The 21,281-nt window shown below is 38.5% G+C and overlaps 1 protein-coding gene across 1 annotated transcript in view; it reads left to right on the plus strand.

Moving 5' to 3' along the window:
* Window positions 1–21,281, plus strand: part of spir (spire type actin nucleation factor) — a 699,692-nt gene that overhangs the window by 655,046 nt on the left and 23,365 nt on the right. Inside the window, exon 9 of the mRNA XM_067151497.2 lies at window positions 10,543–10,693. Within this exon, the coding sequence (XP_067007598.2) occupies window positions 10,543–10,693 (151 nt within the window). The remainder of the gene's footprint in view (window positions 1–10,542; window positions 10,694–21,281) is intronic.

The following is a 21,281-nucleotide window of genomic DNA, read 5'->3' on the forward strand; positions in this document are numbered from 1 at the left end:
CTACGCCACAGAGACAAATCGGAAATATCTGCGAAAATAAGACTACAAAAGGTTAAGGATAAATTTTTAAACGTTAAATTTTGAACAAAATAAGGCCCATTGGCAACAACGCTCGAACAGGGCTAAAATATTTATTTTAATGAAAGGCGAATCCTCAAAATTTGAACTCTTTTCTAGGAAACCATATGGCGACCTCCCCTTGTGACTGTTGATAGCCACTTAACGTCTTTGTGCTTAAAACAAAAAGACATAAAATGAAGTAATATTTTTTCCTTGCAAATTTTGGTATAATTCCAGTCCCGTGCGAAAAGAAAAAAGGAGTTAGTGATTTCCTCAAGGAGTGCGTTCTGTGAAGTAATTGGGACTGTAATTTTACTCAATACTAGTTGAAAATGCAATTTGTACTTGTGAGTAAAATATTTCTCTGTTGATTGTAATTCAGCCCAAATACGTTAGTCTTGTACTTTTTCCATCGCAGGTCTCAATACAAATCTTCAGATACATACAACACACAATAGTAAAATACATCCCTCCACATAGGGTTGGCACACACATACACCTTAACAATCCACTTTTTCTACACCTCGCTTACACACAAACAGTTTCCATTACAATTCCATTAGTCAAACTTCTCAATCTACAGCCCTGAAGATGGTTTTCCATGGTTTCCCATTTTTACACCAAGCAAATGCTGGGGCTGTACTTTAAGGATTTGTGACTGATAGTAGAAATGCACGGTAGTATATGACGAAGTATTATTATTATTATTATTATTATTATTATTATTATTATTATTATTATTATTATTATTATTATTATTATTATTCAGCCTTCCATGACTTGTCTCACGTATCATTGTGTAATTTCCGTTGTTTGTTTAGGTCCTTTATTCATTTTAATTTGTCCAAAATATTTTAATCTATTTTTCTATGTTTATCAGCTTTTTCATCCTCTCATTGTGAACTTCTTCACTTCTGTTTTTCTGTTGTATCTTCTTTTCACCCTTACTTGACTGCGCAAGCCTTTAGAATGCAGATGCAACGCAAAACGTTGAAGATCCCATGGGTCGATCATGTTACCAACGAGGAGGTAGTCCGTCTTGCCGGGAAATCATTTGAAATCTTAACATTCATAAAAGGCAGGAAAGCAGACAATTTCGGCAACATATTCCTGCTCGACAAATACAGCCTGATACAACTGATCACAGAACACCATGGACGTGGGTGGGGTAAACTGTCTTGGCGCAGAACCTCAGACGGCAGTTCGACATCCACGATATACCGGTAACTGATACGGAAAACAAAGAATAGGGAATAAAAACACTCTAATGCTCGCCAACAACCTTCTGTGAGGAGACGGCTCTATAATAAGTGGCCGGGTTACAGTTATTGTTCACTTTGTACTATAGTATGTTTTGATCATTTTTGTGGCTTTCACTGGTGCATCTCAGTTTCATAATACATTCTATACTCTGGGATAGGAAACACTCCATACTCGTATCGTCCTGCTGCATATTTTTAGCTTCATTGTTCTCAATTCTCACAACGAACACCTAGCTAGGACCTACCTGACATCTTGGGTGTAGTCAAGAGAGCGCGCCACAAGTTGAGACAGTAGCCTCGTCATGTATCGATTGCTTGTCTGGCTCCTCTATACACCATGACTTCCATGTTCCATTCATGCTATTCATCCATTCATTCATTCGAGATCTAGTTATATTTAATGTTGTACAGGACGATAAAGGAGGTGGGTTAGATATGAGCATTAACCCCCTCCCCGTAACATGAAGCCTCGTGAGCATGGCAAGCTAGGGTTTCCAGACGCACTCTTGTAACCTATTTAAGTCCATCTTCATATTTACCGAGCGAGTTGACTATCCAGTTTGGGTCACGTAGCTGTGAACTTGCATTCGAGAGATGACGGATTCGAATCCCACCATCGGCAACCCTGAACGTGATGTCTGTGGTTTTCCATTTTTACAACAGGCAGATGCTTGGGGGGATGTATTTTAATTAAAACCACGGTCGCCATCTTCTCAATCCTAGCCCCTTTCCAACCTTGTCGCCAAAAACCTTCTACGCGTTAGTGCGAAGTTGAACCCCTATTAAAAGAAAATATAGGCGGATAACGTAGACCGTTCACAACTACGGTAGACTAGCAAAATGCTACAGATTTCTTTTTTTACTAGTGGCTTTGTAACACAGATAGGTCATATGGCGACGATAGGATAGGAAAGGGCTAGGAGTTGGAAGGAAGCGGCCGTAGCCTTAATTAAGGTATAGTCCCAGCATTTGCCTGGCGTGAAAACGGGAAACCACGGAAAACCATCTTCAGGGCTGCCGACAGTGGGATTCGAACCCACTATCTTCCGGATGCAAGCTCACAGCTGCGCGCCCCTAACCGCACGGCTAACTCGCCCGGTACAGGAAACAATGGCCTTCAATGGGCTAGAAATCATCGTGTGGACAGTAGCTGAATGGCGGAACGTAATGTGGTCTGACGAATGACGTTTTTGCCTGTATTCCAATGACGCTCGTCGTCGAGTGCACCGGAGTCAAATGAAACATTTCATCCTGGATGTGTGCAAGGTCAGGTTCAAGGTGGGTCTGTGATGTTTTGGGGGCGTTTTTCGTATCACGGATTGGGCCCGCTCAATGAGCATGTTTATTTAAACATTCTGAATGATCAGATATTGCATTTCACTCAACATCTGCATGATGAGTATGCTATTTATACCTCTATTTTTCAAGATGACAACAGCACACTGATCTCTATACATGGATGGCTGGTAGCTTGGGTAGCAGTAAGCCGAATAGAAGATGACTGGCGTAGTAAGATGGCAGCGAGCGCACGGTGCAGTAGATCAAGATGAGCGCGCTTGCTTTGTTTAAGCTTAGTTCAGTGACGCCAGGCCTCCTGATTGTAATTCCACGGGTGTTCTGTGCTGTTTTATTGCAATACCCCACACATTTACAAAGGAATTACGATTAAATACATGCATCAAAAATCACTAGTTTAGATATTTCACTCGCTGAATTGAAACCACGTGTTACTTTTGCATGTTAGTAAAATATAAACATACAAGGGAGCCATGCTTGTACTACTAAGATTAAGACAAATACGAATTCCAAAATGTAAATAATACAAATACATAATATATTTAAACTATCAAAGTATGCATGTGTGGTAGATATAAATTGAGTACTATTTGGAAGAGGTGCAACATTCTCTCCGTCAGTTCAAATTACAATATGCCCTAACATAACGTAATTGTATTGATTACGTAGTAAACAGCATGCCGAGGTGTACTTCTACGGAAAATACGCCGCGAAATACTTGAATATCCAGCGAAAAACACACAGTAAACTATCATTATGCCGTTACAGGAGAAGTGGGTGTGGTTCTGGGTTTTTTAATTTCCTGCGGGCTCATATTAAATGGGTTCTACAAGCTTTAAACAAGCCGGAATTACTAAAATAAAAACATTTTCTGGAAGAGGAAGAATAGGGCTATTTTTGTACGAATAAAAAGAAAAACAGAGTTTTTTGCTCAAAATACGAAATATTCAGTCATACCTCCCCTTAAGAATGCATAATTTCGTGGCATACATGTATAAAATTTACAGCAATGTTTCCAGAAACTGTTTTTCACTCGTATTGTATTGCAGATCGCTAATTGCATGTATTCACCACCTAAGTTAATATTTGTCGGCCGTCATTATACACTCATTTTTATTGCTGTTCCGAAGATTTACAGACCTCGGAATGATGTGTCGGTGTTCCCATTGTCCTTATGATTTCAGTGAACATATTCCTTTATTTTAAATTATTCCAATGCGCCTATAATTGCGATTTGAATTTGATTATATTATCATTACTTCCCCATAAGGAGAGCTCTAGGATGGGTACACCAACATGACGGACTGCGCGCTCAACTTGGCGTACTTTCACCTGCAGCGGAGAGCTGCCATCAGCGATCCATGTATAGAGATCAGTGCAACAGCAACGTTCATCGGGCTGGGGGAGATATGTGTGTGGTTTTATGAACACTCCCCCGTTCTATTACATCACGATTGGCCTGCAAAATCACCTGACTTGAACTCCATTGAAAATCTGTGGGACATGTTGGAACAGCGAGTAAAACGCCGACATCAGCAACCCTGCAATTTGGTGGAATTGCGCGATCAAATCCTCAGCGAGTGACTTAACCTGGATGCGACGTACCTGCACAACCTTGTAGACTCGCTTTCTAACCGAATCCGGGTGATTTTTTTAATTAACATATTCATTACCTGCATGCTTCATTACAATTTAAGTAATACTACATGCATAAGTATTCTTTTGTAGTCGTGATTACATTTTCTATTAATTATGTTACCTATACCTACATGTTTGATTTTAATGTGTCTAGCCTAGGTTCTTTTTTTCAATGAAAGTGTTCTTTCTTGACATAACTATGCCCTACGTCAGGTCATCAAAATTGATACACTTCACGAACAGTTTAAAGAACTTTAAGTATTTACCTATAAGTTCATACTTGCTTGTAGGCCAAGGCCTCCTGAGTTGATTACATTTGTCTTTAGTTTTATCCTTTCGTGTTTTAATAATTCACACTCATATAGGATGTGGTCCACGCTTTGCGTTTCTTCGCCACATCGACACGTCGCATGCTCTTAGATTTTAAATCTATGCAGATTGGTCCCTATTTTTCCATGCCCCGTCATCATAACCGTCATATTGTGGCTTAAGATAATTTTTGAGTCGAGTCTCGCTTTAACACTTGGGAAATATGCTTTCGTTATTGATCCATTGGACGTTTCTCTCCACTCTTCTTCCCACAATTGTAAACTTCTCTCACGCAATACCTTTTTTACTGCGCCATCAGGAATTTGATTGAAAGTCACTTCTAGGTCTGTCCTGCTGGCTGCTTGTTTCGCCAATTGATCAGCAGTTTCGTTGCCTTCTGTGCCGACATGAGCCTTAACCCATGAGAAGTGTATTTCCCAGTTTTGTAGTTGTAGGTCTCTCATCTGCCTTCTGATTTCTTCTACGAGATTGTTGCTTTTTCCATTGTTTTTGAGTAGGTAGAGAGTTTCTTTACTATCAGTGTAAATAATTGCTGCTCTATTTTCGTGGTTGATGTCTTGTAATTTCTCCAGTGCCTTCAATATTGAGTATTGTTCTGCTTGATTATTTTAACAGATATTGTGTAATTTGAATTGGTATTCTTGAGGAGGTTCATAGTGACTGTACAGAATTATTCCAGATCCAACTCCAGCCTCACTTTTGCTTCCATCTGTATAGATTTGGAATGGGTAGTGTTAGTCAACCATTTTGTCCTGTATTTTAACCGTTTGAGCCGGGTGAGACCATTGTTTATAACACATCCTGGAATCAAGTTTCAGAGTCTCTTTTCCCACTACCATTTCTCCAGTCCGTTTCGTTATGTCATAGTGTCTGGCAATTTCTCCAAGTTCTATCACGATGGGAGTTAATCCGGTTATGATTCATAGTGCCTCATGTGATGTTATACGGTAGGCCTTAGCCATTTTAATGTTTATTAGTCGTTGCACTCTTCTTAATTTCATTGCATTATACGACTTGGTTGTGGATTGTATCCATAATGGTATTCCGTAAGACAGGATAGGTAGAATAGCTCCTTTATATATAATCTTCATAACATCAGGGCGAAGTCCCCAATTTATTTTGGCAGACTTTGAGAGAGCATGAATAAGTTTCGAGCATTTATCAGCTACGTATTCTATGTGCTGGTCGAACTTAAATCTGTTGTCTATAATGACTCCAAGATATTTTATGCAGTTTAATTCTTTCAGTGTCTCGTTGTTTAAATATATTTGCAACTTCTCTCTTGCGTGTTGTTGTCATTGTTTGAGATTTCTGCTCATTAAACAAAACTTTGTTTTGTCTGGCCCAAGTCGATGTTTTACTTAGTTCTAAGTTTGCATTATTTTCTATCTCCAGTTTGTTCTTTCCTTCGACGAGGATGAGCACATCATCTGCAAATGCAATCACCTTCGTGCAGTCCTTGTAGTTCAGATTTAAAAGTGAGTCGTACTGGATGTTCCAATATCCCGGTCTGCAGCACGTACCCTGTGGACATCCTTTACTTATGCTTCTTTCTATGACGCTCGAGTCTGCTTTCAGAGTGCATCTCCTCTCACTGAGATAGCTTTGCGTGAGTTTGTAGAGGTTTTTAGGGCAGTTGAACCCTTTCGGTGCGTTCAAGATCCCAGGCCACCAGGCCGCATCAAAGGCCCCTTTCACGTCCAAACTTATCATTGCGACGTTCTTTTCGTTTATGAGTCCACCTTCAAGAAACTGCTTGACTGCCATCAATGCATCGACTGTTGCAGTTTGTGGCGTGAAACCATACTGGTTTCTATTTAGTACGTCTCTAGAGTTAATGTGGTGCATTATGCGATTTATGAGGAGCTTTTCTAGCACTTTGGCGACTACGTTCAATAGACTTATTGGTCGATATTTAGAAACATCATCACTGTTTTCTTTTCCATACTCTTCGAAAACATCCAGTTTTAAGATATCCATTGAAGAGCGCTGTTATGTATGATGGTAATTTCTGGAAGGAAATTTTAGTATGTCACATGTTATTCCGTCTTCTCCGGGTGCTTTATTGTGATTTAGGTCCCGTATGGCCGCGGCTACTTCTTGTGTGAATGGGATATCGTCATCAGTATTTGGAGGCTGTTCCGACTTCCTTAAGAAAGCCAGACGGTACATACACGATTAATTTAGTCGACACAATGAACTACATGATGGCTCATTTTACCCCGTGCGATAATGTAGCTGAAGACAGCATTCATCACAAAGAATCCGGGCGGTTATCACGTCCAGGGGTGGAGTTACACGCTATTAAATGGTTTTTGTAATGCTTTCTCCAGAGGCGACTAGATTGTTGTTCGGTGGGCTTATTTTATACAACTTAGCAATAAACGTAGTAATCGAGGCCTTGGTAGTATTATTTTTAATAGGGTTAAGACGCTGTCTTCGAAATAGAAGCTATTGAGCTGTTTTCATGAATTGAGAATGCATGTGCTCTTTCTCTGGGTACTCTCTCTCCCTCTCCATAAGTTTCGTGTATTCTTTTTCATATATTATTTGACTTCCAAATTCCTGTTGTATAAAATGAGAATATTTTAATACTTGACGTTGTTATTGGCGAATCTCTTCCGATCGAATAATTGTCAGTTTTGAAGATTGTTAAGAACTTATTCTTTTTTAATTTTTTTTTATTGTATTTACCTGCTGCCCCTTATTATTGTGAGGATTTTTCAATTTAATGAAACCACGTAGAACACCAAGAAGAAATAGGTCACATAGTGAACACTACACATTTTTATCCAGTTTTGCATGAAGGACAAGAAGTTATTTCACAAGTCATTCGACCGGGACAGAAATGGAAGGAATGAATGAAGCCCCTATCTAGCGGCAAGGATAGGAATTGTACCGGCTGCCGAAGGCTGTCGCACTCCTCGGGGACAATGATTAATGAATGATATATGAAATGAAATTATATTTTAGAGTGTTGATGGAATGAAATATGACAGGGAAAACCGGAGTACCCGGAGAAAAACCTGTCCAGCCTCCGCTTTGTCCAGCACAAATCTCACGTAGTGACAGGGATTTGAACCAGGGAACCCCGTGGTGAGAGGCCGGTGCTCTGTCTGAGCCACGGAGTCTACAAGAAAGCTAATATTGAACATTAATTACTCGTACATCTTGGAGGACATTGGTCTTCGTATGTAATAGCACGCTCCAGTCTGAAGAAAGCTGATCACAGACCGAGATCGACAGGAAATAACGAAGGGAAGTTCTCTGGAGAAACTGAACGTTTCTCGAAGTATATCTGCGCTCATTGAGGCAAATTGTGTGCTTTCCCCATTGGGCCATCCAGTAGTGCCGATGTAGTGGTTTTCCCACCAAATCTGGTGGTTCTGGATGCCTGTTTGACAGGAATTTTTTTTTTTTGTCTATCTAGTAGCTAATGGAAATTCTGGTGGATTTCAGAAGTATTTTCGTATTAACCTGGCGGTTTTTTCTTAAAATTCTTTTAAAATCACTTAGTAAATTTAATGGAATGTTTCATTTGTCAATTTGTCCATCAGTAAGGCACTTGCTGTAAGGGCTTCCGGCCAAATCAAAGTTTTGTGTCACTGCGAGTATCAAAAGCACTTAATGTTGTCATAGAGTCGTTGATTCCTCTTCTTGAATCATGTAAATTCGACTCCAGCACAAAGATTAATTTGTCAATTGGAAAAATATGTCCCATGAAAAATGGTCTCGAGCATGAACACCGTTAATTTCTGGTGTAATTCGCTGAAATACTGTGATGCTAGTAACACAAATCCATTTCATGAGCTAGCAAATTTGCATCGTTGCGCTTAGTATTGCCATGGTCAAATGTGAAATTGGAGAAAATGTTTCTCAGTTATTATTAAAACTAAAGTCGAAAATAGAATGAGACCCAAATGATAAATTTGCTTTTGTCGATTCGGGCAGGACTGATAAGAAATAAATAATGCTGGCATGCGAGCTACCAAACGAAGTATTACGAGAAGTAGGGACCGTGAAAACACCAGAGATCTGTTTCTATTCCTGCTTCTTTCTCTGTGCCTTCTAGAAAAGACTAGTAGGTAAGTTCACCGTGAAATATTTTTCTAGTACTTTTAACCTTTGAACCACAAGGACATGCTTACTTTTCGTGTGAAATTAGTGTTTGTTTCTGGTGGTTTTTAACCAGACACCTCAAGACCCACAGATGAAGTTGGAAGATCAACCTACTTGTGTTCGAGTGTTTGCTATTTTTATGATATAAAATAAGTATGGCCAAGAACATAATTATTAGTAGAATATACCTCTGTCAAGAGACAGTTGGCTTATAAGCTGTTCATCATCATCATCATCATCATCATCTGTTTACCCTCCAGGGTCGGCTTTTCCCTCGGACTCAGCGAGGGATCCCACCTCTACCGCCTCAAGGGCAGTGTCCTGGAGCTTCAGACACTTGGTCGGGGGATACAACTGGGGAGAATGACCAATACCTCGCCCAGGCGGCCTCACCTGCTATGCTGAACAGGGGCCTTGTGGAGGGATGGGAAGATTGGAAGGGATAGGCAAGGAAGAGGGAAGGAAGCGGCCGTGGCCTTAAGTTAGGTACCATCCCGGCATTCGCCTGGAGGAGAAGTGGGAAACCACGGAAAACCACTTCCAGGATGGCTGAGATGGGAATCGAACCCACCTCTACTCAGTTGACCTCCAGAGGCTGAGTGGACCCCGTTCCAGCCCTCGCACCACTTTTGAAATTTCGTGGCCGAGCCGGGAATCGAACCCGGGCCTCCGGGGGTGGCAGCTAATCACGCTAACCACTACACCACAGAGATAAGCTGTTCAACTACAGTTTATCCCGCATGCAAAAAAAAAAACACCTCGTAGCGTATAGGCTACGTAGGCACAAAACCTTCAGTAATTTAGTTACATAGGCTAGGTACAGTTTTATAAATATCACCTTTGTGTTAGCCTGGGACTGCCTGTCCGAAGCGGTAAAGGCGTGCTTGGTTTGCCCAGAAGGACGTGGGTTCGATTCTTCAGGAAATCGAAAAATTTAAGAAATGTGATTTCCACTTCCGGAGGTGCACATGGCCCTGTGGTTCACTCAGCCTACACCAAAAATGAGTACCAGGTTCATTCGTGCAGGCAAAGGTAGCCAGGCGTAGAACTAACCACTCTACCCATCAAGTGCAGGAGTTACGGATAGTGGAAGCCTTTACCTTCCACCCCTCTAAGGGCCTGGGTGGCCTGTGTAGAGATGACTGTACTTTGTTCTTTTTTTTTTTTTTTTGTAGTGTCCGATCTGTCATATACTCATGTCTTAAAATTATTATTCTTCCTCCTCTTCTGCTTCTTTTTCTTCCATCTAGTAGACTTGGTCCTATCTTACGGACGGATGCCCTTGCTGATGCAGATTGTATGTGGAGGAATGTTTTCACTGTTGCATGCTTCTGTTGTGATTAGTAGTGTTATATGTATATGAAGAGAAGTGTGTTGGGCCAAACCAAATACAGTAAAGACTCTACTGTATTTGGCCAAACACAAACACCCAGTCCTCAAGTCAGAGGAATTAACCAGGCACGATTAAAATATCTGACTCTGCTGGGAATCTAACCCCAGACCCTCAGAGTTGAAGCCTCAATACAAGGTGCCCGGGTTAAAGGTATAATAATATAAAATTTAATAACTTGAGAAGTAGTAGAGATATTTACTTGCGGTTTGTTTCTACAAGTAGGTAACTCAAAATGTTCGTTTACATACCTCACAAACTTCGATATCTGCACCATTAGTGGCGCGACAGACATCTAATCGGTATTCCACTTCTCTCCATGTTCTGCAGCATTGTAGGCATAACATTTGCGATAAACTGATGAGATTAAATGTCTTATGCAGTATTTTATCAGTAAACTTTGTCATTTTGAGTATGTTTAATGACATTCAGTATGCATTGTTTCAGATTGGTGATGATGATGATGACGACGAGGATGACCTGGACACTGCCCCTCTGGAGACTGGGTCGAAGGGTACACGTCACCATGCCCCATGGCACCGGACAGGTACCCTCACAGAACAAGAGTACCACAGCTACGTGGACACCGCTCTCGAGTGTAGGCGTCTCTTTCCAGGTTTGGTTGTGTGCATGCTTGCACTGCCGCACACAGCTTCGTGGCCTGGATGTAGCCTAGCTCGCAGAAGCATCTCCAAAGCAATTTGTACTTTAATTTGAATTATGTTCTAAAATGAGTTCCCATAGATCTTTCACATATTAATGTAATTTGGTTTGTGTGCCAATGGACTGTGATGTACGTGGGGAATAACTATCTATGGTGATCTAAGTGAAACACTGGGTAGGAGAACCTACCATAGTACATTTTACTTTCATTGGAGTGCTCTATTGGAACTACCTAGTGTTCAGTATAGAATAAGAGACGGACATCAGTGATGAAGAGCAAACTTGTGACTATTGATTGATAATTGCTACCGACCTGCAATATGTCATGGAATTGAAAACACAAGGTTATTAATTTTCATTTTAAGAATCCCACTTACTAGGCTGGGATGAAATCACTTCACCATAGTGAGAATCTAGGGGCAATGTGACATAGTTATCTCATCCTATGATTTAGATGATGATTGCTGGAAAAAGTAATCAGAATTTCAGCAGAACTTAATTATAGATTTTGAGCGCACATTTCATTTTTGGTTCCCACGTTGGTTTAAATATTTCCATGCCAACGAAACCTGGAAAAAATATAATAGGCTTAATTTATTTTTTTAAATGTGGCATTACTGTCCTGATCGATGTTGGCCTACCAAGTTATCACTGCTCATTCTGAAGGGCTGCAGATTGAGCTGATACATGTTGAGCGTGATGAATCCACTCGGTCATTACTCTTGACTTTGTAGATTAGGGCCGCTATCTCACCATCGGATAGCTCCTTGGTTGTAATATTGTAGGCTAGTGAACCCCAAACCAGCCCTTAGATCCAGGTAAAAATCCCCAAGTTGGCCAGGAATTGAACCTGGGGCCCCCAGGTAAGAGGCTGACTGGCTACCCTATCACTGTGGCGCTAGCAGGAAAAATATAATGGAATGATAAAATATGAAAGCATGAGGTGAACATACTACTCTAACATATATTTATGAAGTATAATGTTGCTGGAGATGTTTCTGATAATGAATGCATTAGTATAGAATATATAAACTTACTGGCTGTAAATACTAAATTTAAAATAAAGGAATGATATGCTATTTCACTAAAATGTTTTATAAAATGGACAGTATGTAATGTGATGCTATCAGATGAACGTTCGTGTAGTGAATATTTCCAAATTAGAACATGGGGATGGGATACTTTTGAGGTGTCACATATGCAGCTTAAATACTGAAATTATTATTATTATTATTATTATTATTATTATTATTATTATTATTATTATTATTATTATTATTATTATTATTATTATTATTATCTCATAGTATTTCCTTCTTATTTTAGTGACAAAGATTTTCTTTTATCTATGAATTAACACCCTCACAATAAAGAGACTACTCATCAAAGAATGTACATGTTTACACATCATATTATATTTTAGTTTAAATTGCAAACACTCTGGAGACAAAGAGTACTGTTACAAGAGTTATTTATCTCTAAGAGTCACAGGTTAACATCTTAATACATGCAGTGTATGCAGTATGGTCAAATGTTGATACTTTGGCCAGTGAGTGATAATACTACACCACAAGGATGTGGTGTCTCAGTATTCTGAAGGAGTCCTCACGGAAGTTGGTGAGATGTCTGTGATGAAGCCTTCAGAAATCCAAACTGCTTGTAGTTATCAAAGAAACATGAAATGGCCTCCACCCCCCACTCCTGACATCTATTAGAAACCTAATAGCATAATGTTTTTCAAGCATCTTTTCATAACTCGGACCTTAATTTCTTCGAGTGTTAGGTGGTCTTTTACTGTAAGAGTATCCCATATTATGTTCGGTCCGTAGGTAGCTATTGGCATTATTGTAGTTTGAAAGAGGTTCATTCCTGTTTGGGTTGCGAGCTGTTGGAGATTTTTGATGTTATGTTGGTTTTATTGCTGCAGCTGCCCTTTCTTGTACATGTATTCTGAAAGATGTCAGCGTTGTTTGGAGGGTAATACCTAAGTATTTAAATTTTGAATCGTGGAAAATCGAAGTGTCTTTTGGAGTTTTCCTCCCTCCTTTCCTGAAGGTCATTTGTTTGGTTTTTTCTGTCCATCTTTCGAGTTTTAATAGCACTTCTTGTACCGGTAATTCTTTTATATCAGCTGATCCTAGGACCATGTCATCTGTGTACATTATTAGAGTAGTTGAGGTGTTTTCGACGATTGAGGTGATATCTGTTGTCATAATATTGAATAGTGTAGGACTCATTGAATCACCTTGAAGAACACCATTTGTCTGTTTGTTTGATAATGTGACTCCATCATCTATTTGAATGTAGTTGTGGCTCAACATTTTTGTTATTTTTGTAAGTGGGTTAGTCTTCCTGACCATCTGTTTAAGTTTGTGGACGAGTGTCTATGTTGTCGAAAGCTTTCTTGTAGTCTATGAAGACTGTAGATTTTTTTTTTTTTTTCCCCCAGGGTTTCGTAGGGTATCTTGTATCTGCTCTATCAGGTAAGTGATAGCGTGTTGGGTGATTCTCCCCTTCTGAAAGCTGAACTGATTTTCTGGGAGAGCTGAGTCTATATTTTCGTAAGTCTGTTCGTTAAGATATTTGAGAACATTTTATATGGCATATTTTCCAGTGCAATTCCACGGTATGAGTCTGGATCATTAATATCACCTTTCCCTTTGAAAATAACTTTTATAGTTGAGTTTCTCCACGCTTCTGGGATTTTTCCAGTCATGATGCATTTGTTAAATAAGCTTATCCAGTACTCTTCCGTTATGTGAAAAGAATCCTTGAGGTGTTCAGCACATATGCCATCTGGTCCTGGAGCCTTTTTATTTTTTGCTTTCATTATTACTTGTTTTATCTCTATTGTAGTGATTCGGGAAGGTGTGTCTACTCTTTCATATGCAGAAAATTCTATGCAGTCTCCTTATGCTGCTGGTTGAGTATGTTTTCAAAATGATGTTCCCATGTTTCTATTGGAACCTCTTTCGTGGGCATTATTCTTCTCTTTCTGAGTGCTGTGAAGGGATCCTTTTTGGCATTTTCAGCTTGTCTTGTTGCGTAGAAGAGGAAGCAAGATGTACTTTTCATTTTTATTAGTTCTTTAAATGATTTTCTTTCTCTTGTGTATTGGGATAGATCCATCTCTTGCACTGAGGTTCTTGCCTGATGTAATGTTGCCAATGTCTTTTTTCTTTTAATATGGGATTCCTTGTCAGACCATGGTTGCGCTCCTTCTCTTGTAGGGGATTGTGCATGACAAGAGTGTTGTAGTACAGACTTCTAAAGATTTTTCCAATTCATTCTGGTTGATTTGTGACATTGCTTATGTTATTTTGTCTACAATCTTTGCGAGTTCATATATGTCTACCTTCCTGGATGTGGTGTAGGGTTCTGGATTGTTTTGTCAGGGTAACTGGTGGATGCTGATTGTTGTGACTATTGGAATGTGTTTCCTAATAAGAGTCATTGCTGATGTCCAGAGTCCTTCTTGCTTTATAAGGTTCATATCTTCTCCTCTGAAGAAAATGAGGTCAATTGTACTAGTGCCGTTTGGTGGTATATGTGCCTTTTGGTCTGGTTTGTTAAGTGTGTAACCTTCCTCAAATAGTATCTCCAGCAACAGATCCGCTTTTGTGTTTGGCTTGTCGATCCTTGCATTTGAATCTCCAGCTAGGATAACTCTTGGGCCATTATTTGTTTCTACAATTACCTTCATCACTTTCTCCACTTCAGTTTCTGTGTCTGCTTTTGGATTAATAAATATGCCCACGGCAGTTATCTCTGTAGTTTTTATTATGACCATGTTATCTTCTTTTATTATTTTCTGTATTGCACCAAGGCACGGTTTGCAGAAGATGGAGACTCCTCCTGCTGGTTGACCTTCAGTCGGTTGGGCAAACAAATGGAATCCGTAGAAACCTTGAATGTTATAGTGTTTAGTGAGGAAAGTTTCCATGGTGATAATATCGTATTTTGTTATAGTTTCTGTAGGTATGTTTAAGAAGGCATTTTGTAACCCTCCTATATTCCATAAAAGTAAAACATAAAGACATTTAGTTGAGTTCCACATTTTTGACTTCTCGGTATATCCAAAAGCGAAACCTTCTAACCACAATTCCCTTTGGCCAAAAGCCTTCTCTTCCCGTTACTTCGAGATGATTAAAGGGAAAGCCTATATGAAAGCTTTTCTTTTACCCGTCAATTGTAGATCTTCACAATGTACATTTTCCATGATTCCATTTTTCCTTAGGTAGTTTCGGATATTTTCAATAGTCATGGTTTTCCTCAGTCGGCCAACATATAACGAAGCCATTTTGTCTGCAGCCTGGAGTTCACTTTCGATTTCTTCCCTTTTGTTTCCAATAATATCCTTATTGTAGTCAAATGAAATTGTTCGTGGAGAAACTGTTTTCCATTCATTGGTTTTTGGTACCGGTACTTGGTTCTTCTCTGGAGATGTGGCACCATCTCGTTCACCCTGTCTAACAAACTCTTCTATGAAACTTGGCCTACTTCCACTGTCCTCTGCGCTGGACTTTTCCCTCTCTTTTTGTGCTTCAGATGATTTAGGTGGTTGTTCTGTCACCTGTGCTTGGAGAAGGAATATCAGCACCATCAAGGCTGACCTACATTATAATTAAGGAAAGCTTCTTCATAGAAGATATGAGGTTGCAATTGCATCTACCAAATACCAAGACTTTTGAAAAAACCTATCAAATATTGCTTGAGAAAAGGTACGCCATCTGGAGCGAATTTTATACAACGGATCCCTTACTGACAGAAGACTGGAGACAGGCCAACTACAAACTGAGACACGCCATCACACGATTTGCAATGAATGGTTTTCACCACAAGCTCTGCACCAACAAAAAATTTCACTTTCCAGGTGGGGATTGTATATGTCAACTTTGCAACAATCAATGTACCTGGTATCATGCTAATATGTGCAATAAGACAAATATTAACAAAATTGTGCAGTGATTAACTACAAGTAGATATCTTTTATTGTACTGTATGTTCATTGTATATCTATTCTGGCTTTTTGCTGCAATAAACCTTTGATTCATAATGTTTTTCAGGTATTTTAAAGGCTGGCCAGTCCATTTCTATAACGTATCATTCACAAACACTTACCAACAGACCCCACTTTATGGTAGGGAGCATTAATCATCTTTGAACTGGTCTTCTACTGCTGGCAACACAGCTGGTCAAAATGTCTTTATTTCTCTAACACTGTCACTCTACTTCTGCCAAATTTTACTGTAGGCACTGTACAGGCTGACATATATTGTTCACCTGTCATTCACCTCACCCAAACTTGACATATTCATATTTCATTGAGAATCTTCATTTACTAAGAAGTCCTTGACACTAGTTCATTTCTATTTAAATTTGAACCTCATTCCAGTTAATCTCTAACTTTGAGGAATTGAATTTTATTTTTAATATATAACATAGTTTTGCTTGCTGATTTTTTTCTTTTATAAGAGAGATTCATACTTCTTGCTATACTTCTGCTTGCAACAAACCATCATATAAATTTGTGGTATAAATAAAGCTTTTTAAATAAATAACTGTTGCTTAGATAAACTGTAATATTTTTATTTTTTGATATTTGCATGTGGGTTTAATACAAATGGCCTCTATATTGCTGATGCTTTTGCTATGTATTGGTACTTCAATACTGTGTGTTGAAGAGCGACTTCATTTTTATTCAAATTTTAGTCTTTTACTATGTTAAAAGTATACAGTCCAACTATGTTTACAGAACTGACCTGCAAATACTTGAAAAGTGTGAATTTTAAACCAAATACAAAATAAGTTTAAGCATTTTTAGTCTTCAATTGATAAACACCTTTTTACTGACCATGAACACCTCCTCTTTATCTAATTATCTTGTGTGAAATTTACAAAAATATTAAGTGTCCTAATAATTAATATACCTATCATACTCTGTAGCAGCAGTCCTCAGACTTTTGTGGTTCACAGCACACTGCTTTGCCTTGGGGAATATTTTGGCACAACTGGCCTACATTGGAAGGATTTCAGATGCTAGGAAGTATTTCCAATAGATCATGAACCTTAACAGAAAGTATATAGGCTGTATCAATACTCAATGGCAAAACTTAAGGAAGGGATTCCTCATATAGAGAGAAGAAAAGGAGGGTATTAGAACGTGGGTCCGGAAATACTTAAATGCAGAGTTATCTGACCTTTGCTTGGCTACCATGCTCTCCTGACTTGAACCCTCTGAACTTTGGGGGCATGTAAAGTCTGACATGCATTAAACTGCTGTAGATGAAAAACCAACTCTGTACACTCACTGTGGCAGCCTGTCAGACAGTATACACTACACCAGGCATTTTTAATCATCTTCAGCACTCAAAGTGAAGATGAGCGAATGTCTATTCAGGAAGAGGTCACTTTGAACATTTGATCTGATACGTGAACAGAGTGTCCCTGCTGAATTTACAGACAGTTTACAGTGCTGAGAGTGCAAGATTACACTATTGTTACTAAATGTTCAATAACTGTGTAATTATGCATTTCTGTGTCCATGTTATCATATCCCTTTTTCTCTTCTTTCTATTAAAGGAAACCATTCTTGAAGTTCTGCTGGACACACTTGAGTCATGTCAATCACTCATGGCCTATGACACAACTAGTACAGTTTTCAGCAACGTACTTTTCCAGCACTGATCAACATTAAAATTAAAAAAACTGAAGATTAAACTGTAGTTTAAGAATAGCACGTGTGTTTACCTGTGATTCTTCCTTGTTTTGAACAATTGTGCAAAAGTAAAGAACCACACATTTCTCATTGGGTTGCAACAGTAGTGTACCATAATTACTGAACATTCTTAATTTACCAGTTTCTGTTACATCTTTTAGTTCTCTAAGGTTAATAAATAAAATTACTAAAATATTTCATACACATGCCTGTTTTTATGTATTAATATTTTTCCCATGTATTATTTTTTCATGGTAAAATCAGGTAGTTTTGGGAGATACTAGTGTGTCATGGCATACCTTTTATGGGAACTGCTGCTCTACAGAAAATTCACAATGTTGTCAAAAGTGTTTAAAAGATACTGCTTGCAATTGAAAATATCCATCTCTATCTGTAATGGTAGGCTTATACATCAGTAGTTTTATAACAATAAAAAAAGAATATACTGTACTGACAATTAACAATGGCTAGACTTTAAATACATTTCAATTGCAGCATGATTTTGTTCTGGATAATTTCCGACAAAGGAGTAGTGTTACAAAAAAGTTACAAACTTTGGACTGAGAAGACTTGAGTAAGGAGAGGAGATGCTTCTGAGCTGTGAGTGGAGAGATGGTGTGGAATGATATTAGTAGACGAATAAGTTTGAGCGAAGCTTTCAAAAGTAGGAATGATCATAATATGAAGATAAAGTTGGAATTCAAGAGGAAAAATTGGGGAAAATATTAATTTATAGGATGAGGATTCATTCCCTGAAAGAAACCTGAGTGGTTGAATGAAGAATGCGACCAGATGATAGAGAGAAGACTCCAAGTTACGATAAACTATCCAGCCAAAAAGTCCGACGAATCAAATTTAGAACTAATAAAACAAAGTAAGTCAACCCATAAAATCATCTGACAAACAAAATATAAACATCTTTAAAACATCCTAGAAAAGATAGAAGAGAATTTCAAGGAAAAACAGTCACAAGATTATTAAAAAACTTTTGGCATATACCATCTTTAAAAATATGAACCCAGAACATTACTGCTGAGAGATAAATCAGGAAAGTTAGCTCATAGTAACCAAGAAAATACAGAGATCCTAGCATACTTCTAAATTGCAATGACCCACAAGAAAAGTTTCAAGTAAACACTGGCACACCTATTTTAACTACCGTTGATCTAATAGATTCTCAAACCATCAATGTAGTAGAACTTGCAACTGAAGAACTAAAAAGGTACAGGGCTTGCAGCAAAGATCAAGCCTCTGCAGAAATCTGAAAAGAAAGAAACATCAAAATCTAGTAAAAATGTGGATTGTTGAGAAAATTCTCCTTGGTATTCTCCAAGTTGTGGTTCTAGAGTGTTTTTTGATCCTGTTGTAAATTATGCAGAAAAAAATTGTACTTGCTGTCCAGAAGTGTTATTCCTGTGTAATTATCTGGATTTGTTTTATCTCCTTTTTTAAATAATGGATGGGTTATTCCTGTGATCCACTGCTCCAGAATTAGCTAACTCTTCTGCTAACAGTTTTAATTTGTTGGTCATTTCTTCTAGTGACTTGTTGTTGGTAGATCGTTCCCATTTTCTTTTAGTACCCCATCATCTTTATTTATGTAGCTGGGCCAAATTTTCTCCTATTTTTATTTGGAGTTTTCCTTCTTTACCATTGAGATAAGTCTTGTAGATTACAACGATGATAATGTTCATTAACAGTTTATTCCAGGCACGATCAATGGAATTCAGGTGTAGTGAACAGGCAGGTAAACCCAAATGAAGGAAGGTGTTAACAAAAATGCAAATTATTTTCCAGTAAGACAAAAACATCTGAGGGGCCGATGACCTTCGATGTTAGGCCCCTTAAAACAACAAGCGTCATCAAGCAAGCAAGCAAAAACATCTGAAATGCTGGGGATACAGTTCCATTACTGGATGAAGAGTCTCATCCCTGTAATTTTGAGAACTGATTAGCAAGAAGAGGTATACAGCGACCCCATGTAACTCCACCCCAGAACACCCATAAGTCACCATCTTGCTTCATACATCGGCCACATTGTCAGAGACATATGAATTTATCTGGTTCCCTCCAAATGGATAATATGCAGTTTTCTGTGTTCAGACATATGCAACATTTTTTTCTATAAATGGCACTGTACATCGTAGAGAAGATGATCAAAAATGCCTGGTGTCGTGCGTACTGTCTTGACAGGCTGCCACAATGTGCGCACAACTTCAACAGCAGTCGAATACATGGCAGGATTTGTATTCTCAAAGGTTAAACCCCAGGGGTTTAAGTCAAGAGATTGTGATGGCCAAGGAAAGGCTGGATTACTTTGCAATTACAAGGCATATTTCCAGACCCATATTGGCATACCCTTTCTTTGTTTCCTCTATAAGAGGAATCTATTTCTGAAGTTATGCCAGTGAGTTTTGATGCACCATGTATATACCTTTAGACTTTCTGAAGAGCTTCTTATGCTCAACAATTCTTCCATAAAAATTTAGGGTCTACCATTTATGGTTTGGGCAGCTTAAGTCAAGAAGAGCTCGGATGGCCATTTTTTGACTTCCTTCACTAAAATGACCATTGCTCGGCTCCCTTCTGTTGTAGATTAATGTTTCATACACCAAAAACACCTTCCTTGATAAATGTTGTATACAACAGTGAGAGTGGTGGTGGTGATTATTGTTTTAAGAGGAAGTGCAACTGGAGAATCATCCTCTATTAACACTAATCAAGGAAAATGGAAGAGGTTCCACACTTTGAAGAAAGAAGGTATTGGCAAAAGAAAGGGAAGGGCCATACAGAGTCCAGCCTCGCAAACCTGTTACTGTAAGGATCGGAAAGGAACGAGAATTTACCAAGGGAGGTCAGATGGGAAAGTTGGAAGTGAGAAACCTGGTACAATTATGTGGAAGCAATGCCAAGACTTGGCTAGTGGACCCATGGTCACCAACCCATACTCCCAAGATGAAAGTTCTTTTAGTTGCTGTTCACAACAAGCAGAGGGGTACAACAGTGAGAATTGTAATGATGCTGATTATTTGTTTCTGTAAAGAAGAGGAAAGAAGTTCTGATAAAGCAAAAATGTTTATAATGATAAATATTGTACTTAATATGCAGTTAATTAATAGTTGATCAAGATTATTTGCTAAATATATGTGGGGGCTACTTTACATAGAATGCTATAAATATTGTGTCTGCAATTAATGCATGGTTTTTGCATGATGATGTGATGCAGTAATTGTCAATGTCATGTATTTTTCTTAATCTAGTATAGCTACTAAATGTTACTTCTGTTAGTAAATATGCATGGAAGTAAACAGGCATGAGAACAGGACTTTTGATCTCACTGTTGTGTGTAGTACTTCAGTATATCGTTGCTGCCGAGACAACACCTCCTATGTGAAATATTTTAGCTTAGAACTTTGGCTGGTAAGGTTCTGTCATCTAAGATGCAATATTGGTGAATATTGTCAAGGCATTCTCGCTCTTCATAATGTATGTGCTGTGGATCAGTATATCTCCAAAAATATTATCACATACGAGGTTTTGTCCCAGCAATGATGATATATTGTTATTGATTATATCTATTGATGTATTTGAACATCCAAATTTAGTTTTAAGAAAGTGAATAGAAGAAAGAAAGAAAGAAATCTTGCCAAAATTGTCCACTAATTGCAGGTTGCTCTATCATTTCAGTTCTTGGAAATTATATAATTTCACAAAATTGTTAGCCTAATTTGCTTAAAAAAATGCCATTTACAGTGAACAGAATCGTAGACATGTAGTTTAGATTGCAGTATAATTGAGATAATCT

The sequence above is a fragment of the Anabrus simplex genome, chromosome 7 (assembly GCF_040414725.1).
Source record: "Anabrus simplex isolate iqAnaSimp1 chromosome 7, ASM4041472v1, whole genome shotgun sequence".
NCBI classification, from domain to species: domain Eukaryota; kingdom Metazoa; phylum Arthropoda; class Insecta; order Orthoptera; family Tettigoniidae; genus Anabrus; species Anabrus simplex.